General features: G+C 29.3%; 2 protein-coding genes across 3 annotated transcripts; one reads left to right on the top strand and one right to left on the bottom strand.

Annotated features, from left to right (window-relative positions):
- Positions 1-1,796: 1,796 nt before the first annotated feature.
- On the bottom strand, positions 1,797-3,204 carry LOC114177252 (plasmodesmata-located protein 3-like). The gene is made up of 2 exons (XM_028062529.1): positions 2,309-3,204; positions 1,797-2,063 (listed from the first exon to the last, which is right to left on the bottom strand). The coding sequence occupies exons 1-2, from the start codon at positions 3,045-3,047 to the stop codon at positions 1,927-1,929; spliced, it is 876 nt and encodes a 291-aa protein (XP_027918330.1). The 5' UTR covers positions 3,048-3,204; the 3' UTR covers positions 1,797-1,926.
- Positions 3,205-12,029: 8,825 nt separating this feature from the next.
- Positions 12,030-19,051, top strand: LOC114192465 (probable inactive histone-lysine N-methyltransferase SUVR1). Of its 2 annotated transcripts, none has more exons than XM_028082201.1 (12): positions 12,030-12,223; positions 12,407-12,516; positions 12,694-12,900; positions 12,991-13,026; positions 13,139-13,637; positions 14,221-14,384; positions 14,583-15,401; positions 15,557-15,819; positions 16,563-16,629; positions 16,756-16,806; positions 17,148-17,244; positions 18,711-19,051. In XM_028082201.1, exons 3-12 carry the CDS (start codon positions 12,718-12,720, stop codon positions 18,734-18,736), a joined length of 2,205 nt encoding a protein of 734 aa, XP_027938002.1. In that variant the 5' UTR covers positions 12,030-12,223; positions 12,407-12,516; positions 12,694-12,717; the 3' UTR covers positions 18,737-19,051. The 2 variants fall into 2 exon arrangements, with proteins under 2 accessions (XP_027938002.1, XP_027938009.1); XM_028082208.1 differs by having other exon boundaries at positions 17,148-17,267.
- Positions 19,052-19,189: the final 138 nt, after the last annotated feature.

The raw sequence follows: 19,189 nt of genomic DNA, 5'->3' as shown, positions 1-19,189 counted from the left end.
TATTTATGATTTGTTAGCTGATAGCCTATGTTGAGCATTTTATTCTTTGTTGATAAGGAAAATTTGTTCCAAAATGCAATCTCATTTAAAATTAGCTTAATAAGTCTATGATTTTGTAAAATGGTATTATTTGAGTGAAGTTTGTGTTTTGAATGTGATATTAAATGTAATACTATTTAATTGTGGACATGTTATTGAGTTGAGTATCACAAGTTATGAGATGTAGTCCATGAATAGATAGGCAACAAAAATAGGACATTTGAAAATTGTGAAAAAATTGAATTTGAGCTTAGGAAAGTAGGTGTTGAAAATAAAGTTTTTTGATGGGGAATAACAAAATGTTGGGGGCAAGATTAATTGCAATTATGACCGAAGTGATTAAATTAAAGAATCTGATATCGATAAAAAATAACACATAAACAAATAATGATGTGTACTTTAAAAATGATTCAAATGTTTCATAAACAAAAGTGAAAGACTAGTTAGTGGATGATTTGGTAAACTTAAATACTTAAATGATAAAAGTTCATAGTCATTTATAAATCAATTTTGAATATATCAAAATTTTAAAGAATTTTTAGAGCATGGTCTCTTTTAGAAGTGATTATCATTATTTCGATATTATCTTAATATTTAATATTTAAGGATTAAAGATTGATTAAAGTTACGAGCAAATGAAGGTTTTTTCTTAGTGTATTATTGCATTACCTGATGAAAAGTTAAGACAATGTTGGCTCCTACGTTAGAAATGATAAGCTCAATTAACAAGTATATCACCCTTTTATTTATAGTGGAGGAAGAGGTATATAGAAGTTTCAATTGAATTCGGAAATGGATGAAAATGTTGGTATTTATCCTGATGAGATAAGAAACGATTTTTTAAATCAATAAAAAAACGTCACTAAACTTTTCCATCATAAATTATTTTAAAAAAATGCTTTAATCATGTTAATGAAAGATACCGTGTTTGAACAAACAAGAATTATTTATAGTGATATTTCTATAATAAGCCACTTTGCATTACCATTGCTATTTTTTTGTGCCTAATACAGAGATATTTTAAAACCCAATCATCTACGTGCTTGTTTTAGAAATTCTCCCATTAAAAATGACATTGATCATTTATAGTGGACACACACTCTTTAATAATGCTGATTTGGATTTTTTGTTTCACCTTTCTACCTTTATTTTTTTTTCCCACTTTTGTGCCTAATGTTTCTTATCATTTTACTTGTTATTATTGAGTGCATAAAAGAAAGCAAAATGGTCTAATGGTCCAATATGGAGTCTGGTCACACCTTTTAAGAGCACTTCTCATTTCTTAATAACTAAGAAAAAAAAAACAAACTCTGTTTCTGTAACATTCTACATTTCCTGCACCGTGTACAGCTTCTAGAGAATGACACCAAGATACAACCAATAAAAAACTAAAAAATGTGTAAGGTTTTTGTCTCTTTATAAAAACAACTTTACCATTTGAAACACCGACATTACTTACAATGGAGTTTTTACCTTTTACCTTCTTCCACCTTAGTGAAACAAGAAAGAACTCAGGTTTGTGTTGAGAAAAAAATAATGAAAAAGAAAAGGTGTTATGTTATGTTATCTCATGTCATTGCTAATAAAGTCATGGAGTGGGGACAGAGATTTATTGCACACTTTCTTCAGTTCATACCACAAGAATATCCCTTGGATCAGAACTATACAAAGGCAACAAAAGTATATTCAATTCAAATTCACCTACGTTAAAATCTGATTTACGAATCCCGAGGTATGTGTATATACACATGATCCAATTCATCAAAATAACAGTCTTATCATATTTATAAACACTTCTTAGAATCAAAACAACTTTGAAGAAGAACAAAATTGTGAGAATGAGAACAAGTATCAGAACAAATAAAACTTAAGATACTGTGATTGATTCTAACGCTTCCCATGTCTTCTCTTTAACACCGACTTCAGAAATAGCATGCAGACAATTAAGAATCCCAGAGCCGCCACCCCACCCACCGCGAGCGCCACCGTCCTCTCCGTGTGTGGATGCCCTCCTCCCTCCGATCCTACAAAACACACACACACAAAAAAAAAATGAAAAAATCAGTCTTTTATTCAATTTTCACAACCAGAACACAAACCCCACCTACCCAGATCCTGCAAATCCCTTTCGCAACCCCACTCATTAAATCCCTTCGTTTCATTTTCAAGTATTTAATTAATTCAAATTAATCGAACAAATAACCAACACACATCACATCATCAGCAAAAAAGTGATTTTTTTTTCACTGTTGAAGAATAGTGCACTGACCTGAGGAAGAAGAAGATGAAGTGGGAACTCCATTGGGGTAAAAGCTGTAACTGATGTAACAATTCTGAAGATAAACCTGCGCGGAAATGGAGTAGCCACACTGATCCTTAGCCTGTTCCGCAGCACTCCTGATACAAGCCCCGCAATCTGCATTTCCCAAATTACCCTCGCACTGTCCCAACACATACAGGCTCTGGTAACTCCCGGTGTAGAACAAGTTCCCACTGCTCTGCACGCCGTTCTCCACCATCCCAAACGCCGCGTCCCTCCTCGCCTCGAACCCCCCACCGTCGACCACCCTGCGGGCCCCGCACACCTTGTACAGCAGCTGCGTCGCCGCAACCTGCTTGAACCCGACCACCTCGTACCTCAGGTAGCACCCGCTGAGCTGGACTCGCGCCGCCGCAGCGGCCTCGCCGCACAGGCGACCCAGCATGTCCGGAATCCGTTCCACGCAGCTGTGGCAGTCGGAGCCGGTGAGGTCTCCCCGGCATTGGTACGCGCCGGTGAGCCCGTTCTGCGTAGTCGCGGCGAAACCCTTTTGCGCAGACTCTGCCACCAAGGACGATAACAGGGGTTTGAGATTCTGCGAGTAGGGTTCTTGCAGTTTCTGGTCCGCGCAACCCTTGTAGATCAAGTTTGTGTTGTCTGCAGGGGAGGTGGGTGTGGAAAGGAAAAATATGAGTGCAGTAAGAAAGAGGAGCGTGTGAATGTCGTGTTTTGTTTTGAGTGTAGCCATCTGGGAAGTGGTTGGTGTGTGTTTGTTTGAGCGTTTGTTGTTCTTTATATGCAAGCAATGTGAATTAACTGTGACTGTTTATTGTGTTTGTGTAACCAAGAAAAAAGGAAGTAATGTTTATGTTTTGGGGTTAAATTATTGGGTTCTTGATTGAAAGCAAATGCTATGTGATGATGAGGTTATGTTGCTGTTGCTGTTGCTGTTGTTGCTGTTAAGTCTGAGATTATTTTTGACCAAAACTGAAAGGATGACATAAAAGGTAACTTTTGAATGCTCCCTGTAAATAAATAATAATACTTGTATTTAATTATTTGCTATGGTTTTTAGTCTTTAACGGTGCATGTTAAAAATAACTAATCAAGATTAAAATTTAAAAGAAATTATAATTAACAATGATATTAAACGAATTTTAATTTTAATGATTATTAATGTGTTTTTATTTTATTTAAAAAATAAAAAATATCCACAAATATTAAATATTATAATTAATAATTTATTTAATGCATATAAAAACATAATTAAACAACAACATAACTTTAATATTTATATCATTTTTCTTTACTTTATTTTAGTATCGTTAAAAATTAAAATATAATTAAAGGTAAAAAAATTTAAATTAATATAAAAAACAACAAACAAAAATGAAAAATATAAATAAACCCAAAATAAAATAGAGAAAAACTAAACAATAGCATATTAACTATTAAGTAATAAAGTGTTAAACTTATATAATCATTTAATTATTTAATTATTTTTTAATATTTTATATGTATTAAATAAATTATCAATTATAACTGTATAATATTTATTGTCTCTAAATAAAATAAAATTACATTAATAATTATGAAAGTCATAATTCATTTATTATAATCAATGACAACTTTATATCACTTGAAGAATTTATAAAATTTGAAGAGTCATAGTAACCAAAGTGCTAAGAATATTGTTTAAGAATAATTAATACACATAAAAGTTTATTAAGATTCATTTATAATTGTGATATTAAATAAATCCTGATCTAATAATTACAATTTTACACGTTTTTAAAAGACAAAATATTCATAAATGTAGTATTAATGTATTTAATATGTTATTTAATGTACACAAATAAAAGGTTAAAAAACTAATAAAATAACTATATTTTAATGTTGTTAAAAATTAAAATATAATTAAACATAAAAAAATTAAAAGAAAAAGAAAAAACAACAAAATATATAGAATTAAACTTCTAAAAAGTTTACAAAAGAAATATATGAATGTGAGATTTCATTGAAAAAAAAAAGATATTATCTAAAAATTTTAAAGAGTATTTTTGTCTTTATAAAATTTGTTATATAAATTTATATTATTTTGATTAATGAGGTTAATTATTCCAATATTTTCAATGTAAAAATAGTTATAACATTCTACTCATTTTAATTAATTGAATTAATTATTTCATATTTTAAGGTAAATGCAATGGAATCAAATATCCCTAATTATACCCTAAACTTAAGGAGAATGTTAGACACTGGTTAAGGAATAATTAATGCGCACTGGTTCCATATTTTTACATGAAAAACTAAAATAATTAAGTACATTAATTAAAATAGGATAAATGCATATAACATATTTTATAAAGACAATAAACACCCTTTTAAATTTGTAGACAAAAACTTTTTTATACAAAACAAAGACTTTGAAATTTTTAAGGTCTCTACCCAAGTTGATACTTTAGTTTTTGTTTTTGTTTTTAAAATTTTTTAGATGTTTAACTCTATTTTTTTGCTGAATTTTATGCTAATTTAAACTTTCTTATTTTTTATTATATTTAACTTTTTGCAACATTAAAATATAGTTAATTTATTATTGAATTATTTTTTAACTTGAGTGTAGCAACACACGTTATAGATTAGTGTGTCCATATATTAATTAGACAAGTATATTATTACATATTAGATGAAGTTATTGATGGACTAATTATAGGAGTCTAATAATACACATTAGACCAATATATTCATACATTGATTTGTATTTATAACTGATTTGTCGATGCATTGATTTATTTTTGCATAGTCTATCCTTTATATTTTCAAACAATTTTCTCTGTATTTTTTAGCATGTATCATTTGTATTTTTACAAAATCTACTACTTACATTTTTACATATTTATTGACCTTTTAGACTTATAAATTGTTTTCGCGTTGATTTTATTCAAAAATTAATTATAAACTTAAAAAATATTATTATTTCTAAATATCTTTTAATATAATATATATTTTATTTTAAAATATAATATATATTTAATAACATAAAAAAACATACAAAGAAACATACATATGCACGGATTTAAAACTATTATTAGATAAAATATTAAATACACATGTATAATACTTATGGTCACTTTTATCCTTTAAATAAAATAAAATAATATTAATAATTATAAAATTAAATTTTAATTAATATCACATTTAACTATGTATTTTTATAAAATTTAATTCATATTAATTATATTTAATTAATATCCGGTTATTGGCTAGCAATATCTACACTCAAACCGACACATTCTTTAACATAGCCCTGTATTTTTAACTTTAATCTAGTTTCAATAAAATAACCCTAATTAATGAACAATGAGATAATTAAGTAAAATAGATATTACATTATTTCAATTTCAATGATAAGTAAAGTTGAAAATGTCGATGGCAAATAAATTTGTGCTGAAATATACAATGAACATGCCTATAAAAAATGAATGCAATAGGGAAATTATATTACTATTATTATTTTATTTGGATAAAAAAGATGTTTGTTTAAAGTAGTTTGCATATTTATGTATATAACTTTGTGCATTGACGCACTCCACAATTATACTATTATGGATATAATTTAGTTAAATTTGTTTCGTACGGCAGACTCTGTCCTTTTATTTATTTATATTTATAATTATATATAAAGGAAATTTTCTGTTTTATGTTCACATTTCAAAATATCAAATTTATTTTTTATATAATAATTTATTAAATTTTTAAAAATTTATTGTTATTTTTACAAGTTTTTGATAAAATCGGCTATCTCTATTTCTTATCTTCTTTTTTATTTATTAATGGTTATTTTTTCATCTGTTCTGATATATTTCACTTTATTTATAATAAATATAATTTTAGTTTATATATTAATTTAATAACATTACAATATTATCACCTACTTACGTAATATCACGCATATTTAAAAGATGTATACACATAGACGCGATAGCGCCTGTATTTATATTAGTATATATATATATATATATATATATATATATATATATATATATATATATATATAATTTTATTTATTTTGATTTGTAAATGATTTTGTTTGTCGAATTAGGAAAATTCCTCTTTTGATATTGTTTTGGTTACTTCAAAAATAAGTGAGAAATATATTTCAGAATTCTACAATGTCTAATTCTTAGTTCAATGTATTAGGTGGTTATAAATGTGTATTTTTCTTTCCAAACATGATGTTCCATTTTTCAATTATTAACCAACATTGTTTTTAAATTCTTCTGTTTACTAATTTATTCATTTAATGAAACAAACATTTGTAATTTAATGTATATTTAAAAAAATAACCTTAGTTTTAATTGATTTAACTTCTATTTATAAAAAGACATAACCTTAAAAGGACTTTTTTTCCCTAAAACTGACTTTCTTTTTTAATATAAGATTCAACTAATTAGATTTGATAAATTAATAAATTATACAATATGTAATGAGCTTTATTAACTAATTAAATATAATAACATATTAATAGGTTTAGTGGATTTTTCTACTTTTTTGTTCTTTTATGTGGTAACTTTATCAACTGGTGCAGGTTAATAATTCTATCTAAACAATTTTTAAGAAAAGTTTTATGTATTTCAATCTAGTCCTATGATAACATTAGTAATTTTGTGTATTTTTTTTTTGGGTATTGACGTTAAAATTCACCCTTATGCACTTTCTTTGAATTCTTCAACGTGTTATTCTTTTCCACATTAAAGTGTCAATATTCTTATCCACACGTTCAAAACTATTTTAGTTGAGTTGCCACCCTGTAAAACCATTTATACACAACTACCATTTTACAAAAGAAAATAAGGATTTATACGTGATATAAAAGAAAATGTAAATACTTTGTAACAATAAATAATCAAAATACTAGTGAGAATAAAACCATATTCAACTATATAATCTAAAACAATGAGAAAAAAAATACTATTGTTTAAAAAAAAATAGCATAGCCAATAATGTATTATTATAAATAATCGTACATCTCTAATTGTTTTAACCACTTTTTTTTTCAAGGGTTTCTACTTTATTAAATAAGCGAGGAAAAAAAAGTAATTTTACTTTGATTAAAAATTACTTTCAATATGAATTTGGTACAGATAATCATGTTGAATTCATATTGTAATTTGATATATCATGCCTAATACATTAGAAGGTGTAACATTGAGAATAAATTAATAAAAACCAAATGACAATCAATCAAACTTAATTTGAGCCTATGAAATTCTTTAGCAATATAAAAAACAAAAACAAGTAAGTTAGATATGAAAAGTGTGACAGAAACATAGAAAATATATGACATCAGCATGAAAAATACAACATTGATTATACCTTTTGCTCTAAATTTAAATTTTAAAATTGCCTCTCTTTGTCTCTCTCTCACAGAATAATATAGTGACATTTTATAAAATTATTTACTTCGGAACTTTTTTTGTTTGACATAAAAAAAATGTTTGACGTAAAATGTTTTCTTATATATCATAAAAGAGGTCCTCCTCGTTTGTAATTCACAAAAATAGTAAAAATATATTGAGAGTTAGGATTTGATCTTTTGTGACAAAATGGTAGTAGTTTGGGATTAATTTTTGTGTCTATATCATCTTTTTCAATGAGATTTGTTTGATAATATTTTATTTTTCATTTGAGACCGTGAATGTTTATCGAGGAACTTAATTATGAATTTACACGAATGTTTGTTTTGTCTGCAGCATTTATTTGTAAGAATACGTTGATATGTTGTTAGTGGTTCTTATTTGTAAAATCACGTTAGTAAAAAAGGTTTTCATTTTTTTAACCAAAATTAAAAATCGGTTTTCACCTTAGTTCATTTCTACCACCAAATAAAAAAAATAGATTTAAATGGATATTTTTGCACTTGATTTTATTTAGGGTGTTGCATATTAAATGAAAAATGTCCTAAGGATACTGATTAAAGAATAATTAATGCATAATAGTTTCATCTTTTTTACATTGAAAACCATAATAATTAAGTACATTAACTAAAATAATATAAATGCATATAACATATTTTATAAAAAACAAAACTAACCTTCTATTGTAGACAATAATTTTCTTACAGAAAACAAAACTTTGAAATTTGTAAAGTCTATACTAAAAAAAAAAAGAATCTCTATTATTTTTTTGGTAAACTTTTTAAATATTTAACGCTATTTTTTTTGGTTCTTTATGATAATTTAAACTTCCTCATGTTTAAATATATTTAATTTTTTGCAATATTAAAATACAGTTAAAATATAATTTAAACACACAAGTACAATATTTATGAATAACTCTGTCTTTTAAATAAAATAAAATTGCATTAATAGTTATTAAGTCAAATTTTATTTAATATGACAATTAATTATGTACTTTTGTAGGTTTCGATGCATATTAATTATTTTTAATCAGTACATTAAGGGCACTGTTAGCAAAACCCTTATTTTAACAAGGAGAATACTAACAAATGCCGGTTATATTTTTAATCAGTACATTAAAGACACTTTGATTTTATTATTTATACGTTAAAAACTGAAATAATTAATTTTCTTAATTAAAATAATATAAATTTATATAACAGTTTGTATAAAGAAAAAAATGCTGGTTATAATTTACAAACAATATATCTAAAACAAAATAAACACTTCGAACTTTGTAAAGCCTCTACTCAAATGCAAGAAAATACCTTTATGACACTTGAAACTTGAAACTTGAAACGTTCAAAAAGAGTCTTTAATTTTTTCAAAAAAACAAATCTCTTTGAAATTTATATTATTTTCAAATTCTTCTGTGATGAAAATATTGCACGTGAAGAAAATATCTTTTTTCAATTAACTGAACTAAACGACTCTTTTTTAAATACAAAAAATATTAATGTAAAATTTATATAGGATATAGTATTCGGTTATGAATTTATAATATTTACATCATATATTTAATAGATCTAATATATATTTTTTAAAATTATTTTATTGAATATTTAATAAACAAATATTGTATTTTAATTGATTCTTTGAATCTCGACAATTGAGTAAAATTTGGTTATTATAATTTTGAGTAAGCTCCTATGGTGAAATTGGTAGACACGATGCTCTTACGAAACAGTGTAAACGAGACACACTTGCTTGACACTCTCTGAAGACAAATTTTGCTTGACACTTTCTCGATACAATCTTTGAATCACCAGAAAGATACAACAATGAAACTTAAACTCACACTTTAATTTCTAACCTAGTCTAAGATTATTAATTATGTTAGATAGATTATAACTATCATTTTAGAAAAATAATAAATAAGTATTAACATTTCTCAAAGTTGTAGTTCACTTGGTTAAATAGTATGTGCGAAGTATTAAAAAAGTTCCAATATCTGCTAAATTATTGCGTGTATTTTGTTTATAATTTTTTTCTTGGAAAATTATATTTAAGGATATATATTATTATGAAAATATAATGTAATGTGAACAGTTAAATAAAGAGTCTCAATTTTAAATATTTTATTATTTTTTCTATTTTCTACTTATATTAAATAACACAAAATCTTCCGTGCCTTAATTTTCAATTAAACTAACAAACATTATTATATACAACAAATTTCATAAGATATACTCTCTACTATCTTTTATTTATTTATAGAAATGAGAACACTAAAAAACGAGAGTGGTAACTAATTAATTTCAATAACTATTTTAATTCTAAGCTTAACAATGACTATCTCGCTTAAAAATGACAGGGCCAAAATTAACGTTTTAGAATATAAAATTTAAATTAGAAATCTTGTGAAAAAGATAAATTAAAATAAATATTATTAATGATTAACAAGAGAATTGATTACACTAAAATTATGTCATATCATATATAACTTAGATGATGTTGTCAATTTATAACAAATCTAGAGCATAATGCCAACAAAGACATTTTTGCCATAACACTTTGACCATCCAAGATGAAGTCATATTGATAGGTCAAGTCACCTCAAAGGAAGAAAAACACACATCAACCATGGTTAAATGCATATATAAGGATTAAATATAAATGAAAAGGAGGTTAATGTTGTGTTTTGATTGAGGAAACAAAGGGAGTGAATTTGAAGTGAACATGGAATTGTTTGGATTAAGAGAAATATGATGTGAATTCGATATTAAAGTTTATGAAATTTTGTGTATGATGTAATATGTATGATAAATTAAAAATAAATTTAATAGATAAAGTTATATGATTACTATTTTGTTCTTGATGATAGATGTAATATAAATTTAAATATAAATAGAAAAATAATGTTAAAATGAAATTGTAATTGTAATATGATAAGTATTATTATTAATTATATTATTATTATTTTTATATTAAGTTTTATAATATAATAAATTATGAATAATGTTTTTAAGATATTTCACTATTTTTCTATACAAACCTGTTCAAATATACAAAGAAATCAAAAGGTGAACTGCATATCTTGTTTTTCTTTTTGTTTTTCACACTATTCTTACATTTCTTTGCTAGTAGTCTATCTGTGCAAATCCGTTTGGGGATCCAAACAGACCATAAGGCATAAACTCTACAACTCAAGAAAGGTATTTAGGCTGACTAGGTCCCAGGTAAAAATCATGAAATTATTATAAATTGCACTATTCATAAGGTAATTATTATGTATTTATTCTAACATTTATTACTGTCTTGCGCACATATATGAATGTCAAAGAGTCTTTACAGGTATTATTCCATAAAATATCATTATCCTTTTTGGACAGTCATATTTTAACTCACTTTTTTATTCATTCTTAACCCACCATTTCAATCATCCTTGGATTATCATATCACAAGACTAAAAAAAAAATCAAAATAGATGATCTAAAAATGATGAAAGTGGTGAGTTAAGAGTGAGTTAAAAAAAATGAATTAAAATATTATTATATTTTTATTATATACTTTGGATTATTTCAAAATAAAAGAAGAAAGAATGTTCATGGATATTTTCTTTAGGACCGTTCTAGAATATTTATCCGTCCAACAAGAACAAAAATATTTTTATTGGAATACTCAATGTAAAAATAAATAATAAAAATTAAATGAGAGAAAGATAAAAACTCAGTACTATTTATAACTCTAACTACGGTGAATAAATTATATCATTCTTTTATTTACGGTTAGTTTTAAATATAAAAGAATTACGAATTAAAGTTATTATTTTTACATTTTGGTTTGAATCAATTTATAACATTTAACTAAATTTTTACTTTATTTTTATTTAAGTTTATAATCAACTGTTATGTTCTTACACTAGTACAAATATTTGTATGATGCTTTACACTCCTATTTCACAAATTTAAAAAAGAGGAAAGTGAAAGTGACTTCTTTGCATTTTTTTTTGTTTTTTAGAATATTAGTAGACAAATACCGCAAAAGAATAATTGTGACCATCATTTAATATAAACAAATTTTTTTGGAAGATTAGTTAAAATTACCGTAGAAATTGTTTTAATATGTAGGTTAAGGTAAATCAATGATAATTTTGTATATCTCTAAACATGTATAAAAGATGAGACAATTATTTTACTATCCACTAGTAATATTTAAATCTAATTACAAAGTTTAAGAACAAATTTATCAAATTATACTACATACATATGCAAATATATAAAACAAAGCACGATTATCTTAAACTCTACAAAAAGTAAATTATATTATTCTTTTGCTAGAGAAACCTAAATTTTCGTTAATCCTAAATAAATTCATGCCACAACATAGAGTTAAAATGCAAATATCGTGTTGGGAGGTGAAGTACTATTACAGTTAGAAGTTAGTCATTCTTCACCGTTCTCCCTCAGTTCAGTTTCATTCAGTTCTCCCTGTAAAACCTAACCAGCAGAGAGTGAAATAGCAGGTACATTGAAACCAGTTTCTCACGTTTTTCTCTCTTTCCCCTCTCTGATTCTGCCCTATTCCCTTTCCCTCCCACAATCAAACACTCTTAAATTTCACCCTCCAAAATGCGTGTTACCTTCCATATTCAAAACTCTTCTCTTCTTCCTCAACATTTCCATCCACAATTCTTTGTTTCTCGCAGGTTTTAGGTTTCTATTTCACCATGCAACGAGTCGTGTGCCATTTCTCGCTTTGACTTTCTTTTGCAGTTCCTTTGACCGTTCATTTCTGCCCTTTCTCTGTCGTCTACAGGTGTGGATTGTTAATTATATTTTTCTTCTGCTAAGATCTTCTCTGCTATTTGTTTCACGATTTAGTATCTTAAGGTTGTTTACCACTGTAGTTCAATTGCTCGTAAATATTATTTTGTATCCTTTTTTTTTTCGTGTTAAATGTCTTTGGAATTTAGTTGTGCTTTGCAATTTGTAGCCTGTGGCGGTTGGCAGATCATAAATGGCGCCGAATCCAAGAGTCATAGCGGCGTTTTCGGCAATGGCGAATCTCGGGATTCATGAATCAAAAGTGAAACCAGTGTTGAAGAAGCTGCTTAAATTGTATGATAAAAACTGGGAGCTTATTGAAGAAGAGAGTTACAGGGCTCTGGCTGATGCAATATTTGAGGAAGAAGAAAATAAGGTGTATTTTGGAATCTTCTTGTTTATCCAGTATCTACGTAATGGATCACTTGTTTACGTGACTAATCTATTGCTTGATATGGTTTGACAGTTGCTGGAGCCAGACCAGAATAACAAAAACAAGAAGGTTGCCGTACTAACTCTGGTTATTCTGTCTTGCTGAGTTTGTCTGCATTTGTTTCTCGCTCTTAATTATACCTGTGGCTGCTGAAATGTGTTGTGGATTTTCAAACATCCAGGATGGAGAGGTGGACAATGAAGAAGCTCATATGCATGAGGAGCCTATGCGACCTTTGAAGAGGTTGCGTTTGAGAGGCCAAGAGGGTCAATCTTCACGCCCTCTAACTAATCGTGGCCATAGCTCAGCTGCCTTTCCGTTGAAAACTCCAAAATTGGAAGAAGGCACAGTGCCTGAAATTAGTTCCAGACTGCAGCCTCAATGCAGTGCTGCATTATCTGATGGAAATGCAAGGAATGATGCTCCTCATGTTCCCCCACAAGATGCTATTGTCAACAGGGGAAAGCAACCTGTATCACCTCAGGTTACACCTAGAGGGGGAAGGTCTATGTCCGACCATACTTCCCTTGCAGAACCACTAAAAGAGTCAGTAGCTGAACCACGAGCTGCTCCGTTGGCCAATAACAAAATGCTTGTTCCATTTACTTTGATCAAGCCGAAGGATGAGCCTGTTGATGATTTGCCAGATTGTGAGATTCCCCTTGCTATGATTCCTCCTGGTATTCAACTTACTATGCCTTGATGAGAGGCTTCTTACTTTCTTTCCATTTTCTGTTGTTCTGAGATCTTGGTGATGACGTTTACTTCATTGTACACTTTCATTGAACCAATGTGTAGTGCTGTACTTTGTTGGTAATGTTATGTTTCAGAGAAAGTAGGTAGATTATTCTTAGTAAAATATAGGAAAACACTTTAATTCCTAGGGGTCTCAAAAGAAAAGAAGTTAATAAATTTTTGCTGAGCTGTGAAATAGTTCCAGCCACATAGAAGCTTATTGGTTTCTCTCCCTGAAATGTTGGCCCCGAGCCCACCACATTCTTTCATTTGCACATGCAGCAAGCAAGTCTCTACTTGCATACAGTACAACTTTTACTTTCGCTGAAAATCTCTCAGAAGATCAGCATGTTCACTGTTACTCTATGTGGAAGATCCTGGGTTCCTTGTACCAAAGATTCAGAAATGCCCTTGTGTTTCAGTTAAACCATAGAAATGTTACTTTTGTGCCTTTTTTTTGCTATTCTGTTTCTAACCCCACACTAAACTTTGTGTTGATGAGCTTTATTATTTATTTCCGCTGAAAAGAACCATCAAGTGGAGGAGACTCTCTAATGGATGCAGCTGAAAAGCAAGATGACCACGATACTCTGGGATCACAATGCAGAGATGAAGACGTTGGGCATGAATATTCTTCCTCAATCGAAGAGCGAACTTCTTATGTAGACGTAGCATTGCCATCTATTGGAGAGGTAAAAATTTCTCAAGAGCTGCTTCTCGGTTCTTGGGAACTGGTTTTTCAGTTGCATAGGAATGATCAAATTGTAAAAATAGTTTTGGATACATGTCTGCAATTATATACAACCACTCTGACCCTTATTTTTATCCTGGAACTATGGAGAGATGTGTCGCATTTGGAATTTGATACTGATTCAAATAATAATTCACAGGAACAATGTGTAAAGATAAAACAAACTGATGATGTTTCAAAGGAATCTGAGACCAATGTCTCACCTAGCGTGAGAAGAAATAAAGATCCTGTCATTGAAAACGAAATCAGTGTTAGGTCTTTTTCAGCCTTGGCTGAACCTGAAGTCCCTAGTTCTTTACCCTGCCCAAGTGATCAAGATGAGGCTGTACTAGCTTCCAAGAAGGTTAGGACGAATGGTTTCTTACAACGTAATGGTGGGAAGGATCCAGAGGATCCTATATCTACAAATTCAGGTCCCTTAGTGGTTATTCCAAAATGTGAATTTACGACTGAAAATGATGCAAGGGCTGTTCACAATGTTAATGACCTGGCAAAGGGTGAAGAAAGAGTAAATATTTCATGGGTGAATAACACTACTAATGATCTTCCACCACCCTTTCACTACATACCCCAAAACCTTGTGTACCGAGATGCTTATGTTAATTTTTCTCTATCTCGTATTGGAAATGAGGATTGTTGCTCAGCTTGTAAGGGCAATTGTGTATTGTCATCTAAACCATGTCCTTGTACAAATAAAACTGGGGGTGAATTTGCTTTTACGGCACATGGCCTACTAAAGGAAGCTTTCTTGGATGAGTGTATTGCCATCAACCGTGATTTCCAAAATTATTTCTATTGCAAAGCCTGTCCATTCGAACAATCAAAGAATGATGATTGTTTGGAACCATGTAAAGGACACCTAAAGCAGAAGTTTATTAAAGAGTGCTGGAGCAAATGTGGCTGTGGAAAACATTGTGGAAATCGGGTTGTCCAGCGTGGAATAAGTTGCAAGTTGCAGGTAATTGTTTAAGTAATCTTTGCCAATAGTAAAATAATGTATTGTCTTTGATGATGAAATCATTTGTGACATTATTTCATTGTTTATGTTCTCAAATTCATTTTTCCCGGATAGAAATTTATTTAGATATGCCTTCCCGATTATGTGCTACTCAGGTGTTTTTAACTTCAGACGGAAAAGGGTGGGGTCTTCGTACCTTAGAGGATCTTCCAAAAGGCACCTTTGTATGCGAGTTTGTTGGGGAAATTTTAACTCTCAATGAGTTGCACGAGAGGAACATGAAAAATCCAAAAGGTGGGAAATATACATTTCCAGTTTTATTGGATGCAGACTGGGATTTAGGAGTTGTGAAGGATAGGGAAGCTCTTTGCTTATATGCGGCATCATATGGAAATGTTGCTAGATTTATTAATCACAGGTATTTGTGTTTCTCATATTTCACAGGCGTCTTTTGCAGTTATGTATAAAAGTTTTAGCTGTAGAGACTTTTGTCCTTTTCTTATAATGTGTTTAAAATGATTATTTTAGTAAATTACACTAGCCCCACCTAAGGTATCATGAAACTACACAAACATATCTGTGTTTTAAACACAAACTCATTGTAAAAAAGGTGTTGGTGTAATGTTTTTTAGATAATGAAGGGACGTAAGAGAAGGGATAGAAAAAAATGAGGTGTTGTGTAATATCACAAAATCACCCGGTTGATTATCTCTTATTAATAATTTTTAATAGAAGTAGTAAATGTTTCTGTTGCATTTGAGTTTTGTTGAAATTAAGCTAAGTAGTTTGTTGCTTGGTTTGGTACGTACAAATAACTTTTTCCTCAACAAAAGTTGGTATTTGCTGTGATCGTAATGGATTATTTTAGATTTTAGGTTATTAAAATCAATTGTGCAGCTATTGGAATTGATTTTATGATAAGTAAATTTTTTTAGTTTTTTCGTTTAATGAAAATATTTTTGTTTTTATTTTCAATTTTCACTTTCAATTATGATAATCCCATCTTGCTACCGAAGTTTGTATATAAAGTAATGAAAATAGTAAAATCACTGGGTTGATGGTTTGTTAACAGTACACTTCCAAGTGGCTGTGCAGACCTTGTACTCATTATATGTCTATTGTAAATCAGAAAATTTTTAATATTTCTACTTATTTTTGCAGATGTTTGGATGCAAACTTAATTCAGATCCCAGTTGAAGTCGAGTGCCCAACTCATCGATACTATCATGTGAGAAGTTAGCAAACCCACCAATTCCATTTCCACTTTTTAATTACCTTTGTTAGCATTTGGGGAGAATGACTCTATAGAACACAACTATGATGGTTGATGTTTTTAATGTGTTCAAATGTGCAGTTTGCGTTCTTTGCAACCAGAAAAATAGCAGCACAGGAAGAACTCACTTGGGTGAGTGAGTTTGATTCTTTAATATGTTTGGTGAATATATTGCGTTCGATTGCTGCAGTCTTTTTGTGTGGTTCGTACTAAATGGTCTGAGATATTAAGTAGAGCATATAAATTGGCAACAAAGGTTGAGATAATTTGAGTAATTCATTATCAAAATATAGTTTTTATTTGTTTCTGGTTACTAATTTAGTAATGCCACTATGTATACTAGGTAGTTTGGTTGGCAGGCCATTTGTTACCAAACATCATAGGTTATCATTTTTATGTAGTTTACTTCAAATTGTGTTATTAGTTAAAGGGTTTTTTGTGTAGAAAAGCTTATGTGCATAGTGTATCTGCAGGATTATGGCATCAACTTTGACGATCACGATGAGTCTGTTGAGCTTTTCCGGTGCAGATGTGGCAGTAAATTCTGCAGGAATATTAAGCGATCAAATAGTTAGTTATTCTCCCATTTACGTGTAATTTGCGTAAATTTGTTTTGCTCAAAATATAAAAACGTAGGACATGTTATTTTTTTTTTTTGTTTTTGCTTTTGCATTGTTTCATTGTTTTAAATTATGTATTTCAACTTTCACTCCATAATAATTATGAAATACAACGCATTCACTCCTAAACTGGTCAGTGATTCCATTCAATGGATGCTATTCCTTTTTCTGCAAATCGATATGAATGGTGTTCTTTAATATGAAATCATTACAATAGTTTCTAAAAAATGAATTATCATTTCAAAACTAACTTCTATTAGTCAATTCAAGGTGATCTTTAATTGTGCTTTACAGTAAGTAACCTAGTCACCATTATGCATGATTGAAAGTTGGAAAGGTTCCGGTCATACTGAAGTTGTTTTGTTGTACATTTAATTTCTCTTGATTTGTTTGTACCAGCATATATTCCATTTGGGGTTATTTGATCATATGGCCTATAGCCAAACTGCCCTAGCATCAAATGTTTTGTAAAAATTTAAGACTTATGATCATGCTCGTGCTTTGCTTGCTGGATGTTTCCTTTTTGCTATATTTTATATTCAAACACTGTTTGTCACTAACTCACCATCCAATGCTTATGCTGAAGTGACCAGTCATATTGGTGTTGTCTTCTGTGAATCCTAATTAAATTCCAATTTGCTTACTGTGCAAAAGTATCTATCTTGTGTGCTTTAAAGGGTGAGTTATATTTCGATGACTGGATTGATGAGTCTAGGTATCATGAGTCAGATTACAGCTAATTTATTGTGGTAATAATGCATATATAATATTGATAATGAGGTGGTTTTGCTATATTTCCTTTTCTGGAAGAGTTTTTCGTCAGGACCTTTACAATTATTAGTCAGGTTGAGTGATGGCGAGGATTCATGCGTTCAGAACAAATTTGAGCTTTGGACCAAGCTCAACAGTTAATGTTTTAGCTGAGTTTAGTGTTATTGCAAAACACTGATTAGTTAGTAGGGTGGTCTACTGACTATATTTAATTAGTATGTTTGTCACTTATTTGAGTGCAAACAATGGCGACAAATAAATTTGACTTGTGACATGCCTGATACTCTTAGTTTGCCTTATTTTATGAATAATAAGGTCAAACTTACGATATAAATTTTGGAATAACGGAAATATAGGAAGCAAGAAACATACAAAAAGCAATGAAGAATAACGAGGAAAATAGGATGAGAACTTGTGTAGCAAACTGAAAGTGGGAATAAGAGTAGGAAAATGAAGAAGATAAAGATAATATTGCAATATTGACAAACACCATGTACATAATAGCCTTTTGTTTGCATTGGATGGAAACAAGTTGGAGGTTTACTTGTTAGTTTTTCATCATTACTAGGTAGTGTATGTGTTTCATTTATGTTCTTTTAAAATGTAATGTTATCATACTAATTCATTTACGCTTTTGGATTGCAGGATCCATCAGATCGTCAGTTGCATGATGATGGCCATTCTCTGCCAAACCGATTTTGTGTATGATGATGCAATTTTTGTAACGGGTTCCGACGAACTTAATTAGCCCTTTTTGTATTTTACTTTTCATGATTTTGCTCGGAGGTTGGATACAAGTTACTAGTTACAGGATTCTGAAAACTGCAGTCATTGCCCAGAAAAAGTAAGAAAAAGAAATCAGCTTTTAGGCATTAATAATTCTGTCCAAGTTTATGTTATGCCAAATGCATGACGGATTCAATGGTTTCCGTAATACTTTAATAGATGAGCTTCATTTCATTATTCCTGAATTCAATTGTTGAAAATGTATAATCTTATCATAGCTATATTTCATAACTGAACTTTCATTAGTTTATGTATATTAGTTTGAAATTTAACTTTTGGAAGACTGTAGATGTATGTTTATGGAATTAAACTTTCAAATCTACAAGCCTATTCTAATT

Source organism: Vigna unguiculata, chromosome 1 (genome assembly GCF_004118075.2).
Source record: "Vigna unguiculata cultivar IT97K-499-35 chromosome 1, ASM411807v1, whole genome shotgun sequence".
NCBI lineage: Eukaryota > Viridiplantae > Streptophyta > Magnoliopsida > Fabales > Fabaceae > Vigna > Vigna unguiculata.
Note: the sequence above shows the minus strand (reverse complement) of the source record. Positions and strands in the feature narration are given on the sequence as shown.

What these genes read in the sequence shown, in the direction of transcription:
- LOC114177252 (XM_028062529.1), bottom strand. Translation starts at nt 3,047, where the DNA reads ATGGCTACACTCAAAACAAAACACGACATTCACACGCTCCTCTTTCTT. An exon ending in TTCATCTTCTTCTTCCTCAG is followed by an intron (nt 2,064 to 2,308) that starts GTCAGTGCACTA and finishes TGTGTTTTGTAG; the next exon opens with GATCGGAGGGAGGAGGGCAT.
- LOC114192465 (XM_028082201.1), top strand. Translation starts at nt 12,718, where the DNA reads ATGGCGCCGAATCCAAGAGTCATAGCGGCGTTTTCGGCAATGGCGAAT. An exon ending in TTGAGGAAGAAGAAAATAAG is followed by an intron (nt 12,901 to 12,990) that starts GTGTATTTTGGA and finishes ATGGTTTGACAG; the next exon opens with TTGCTGGAGCCAGACCAGAA. An exon ending in CACAGGAAGAACTCACTTGG is followed by an intron (nt 16,807 to 17,147) that starts GTGAGTGAGTTT and finishes GTGTATCTGCAG; the next exon opens with GATTATGGCATCAACTTTGA.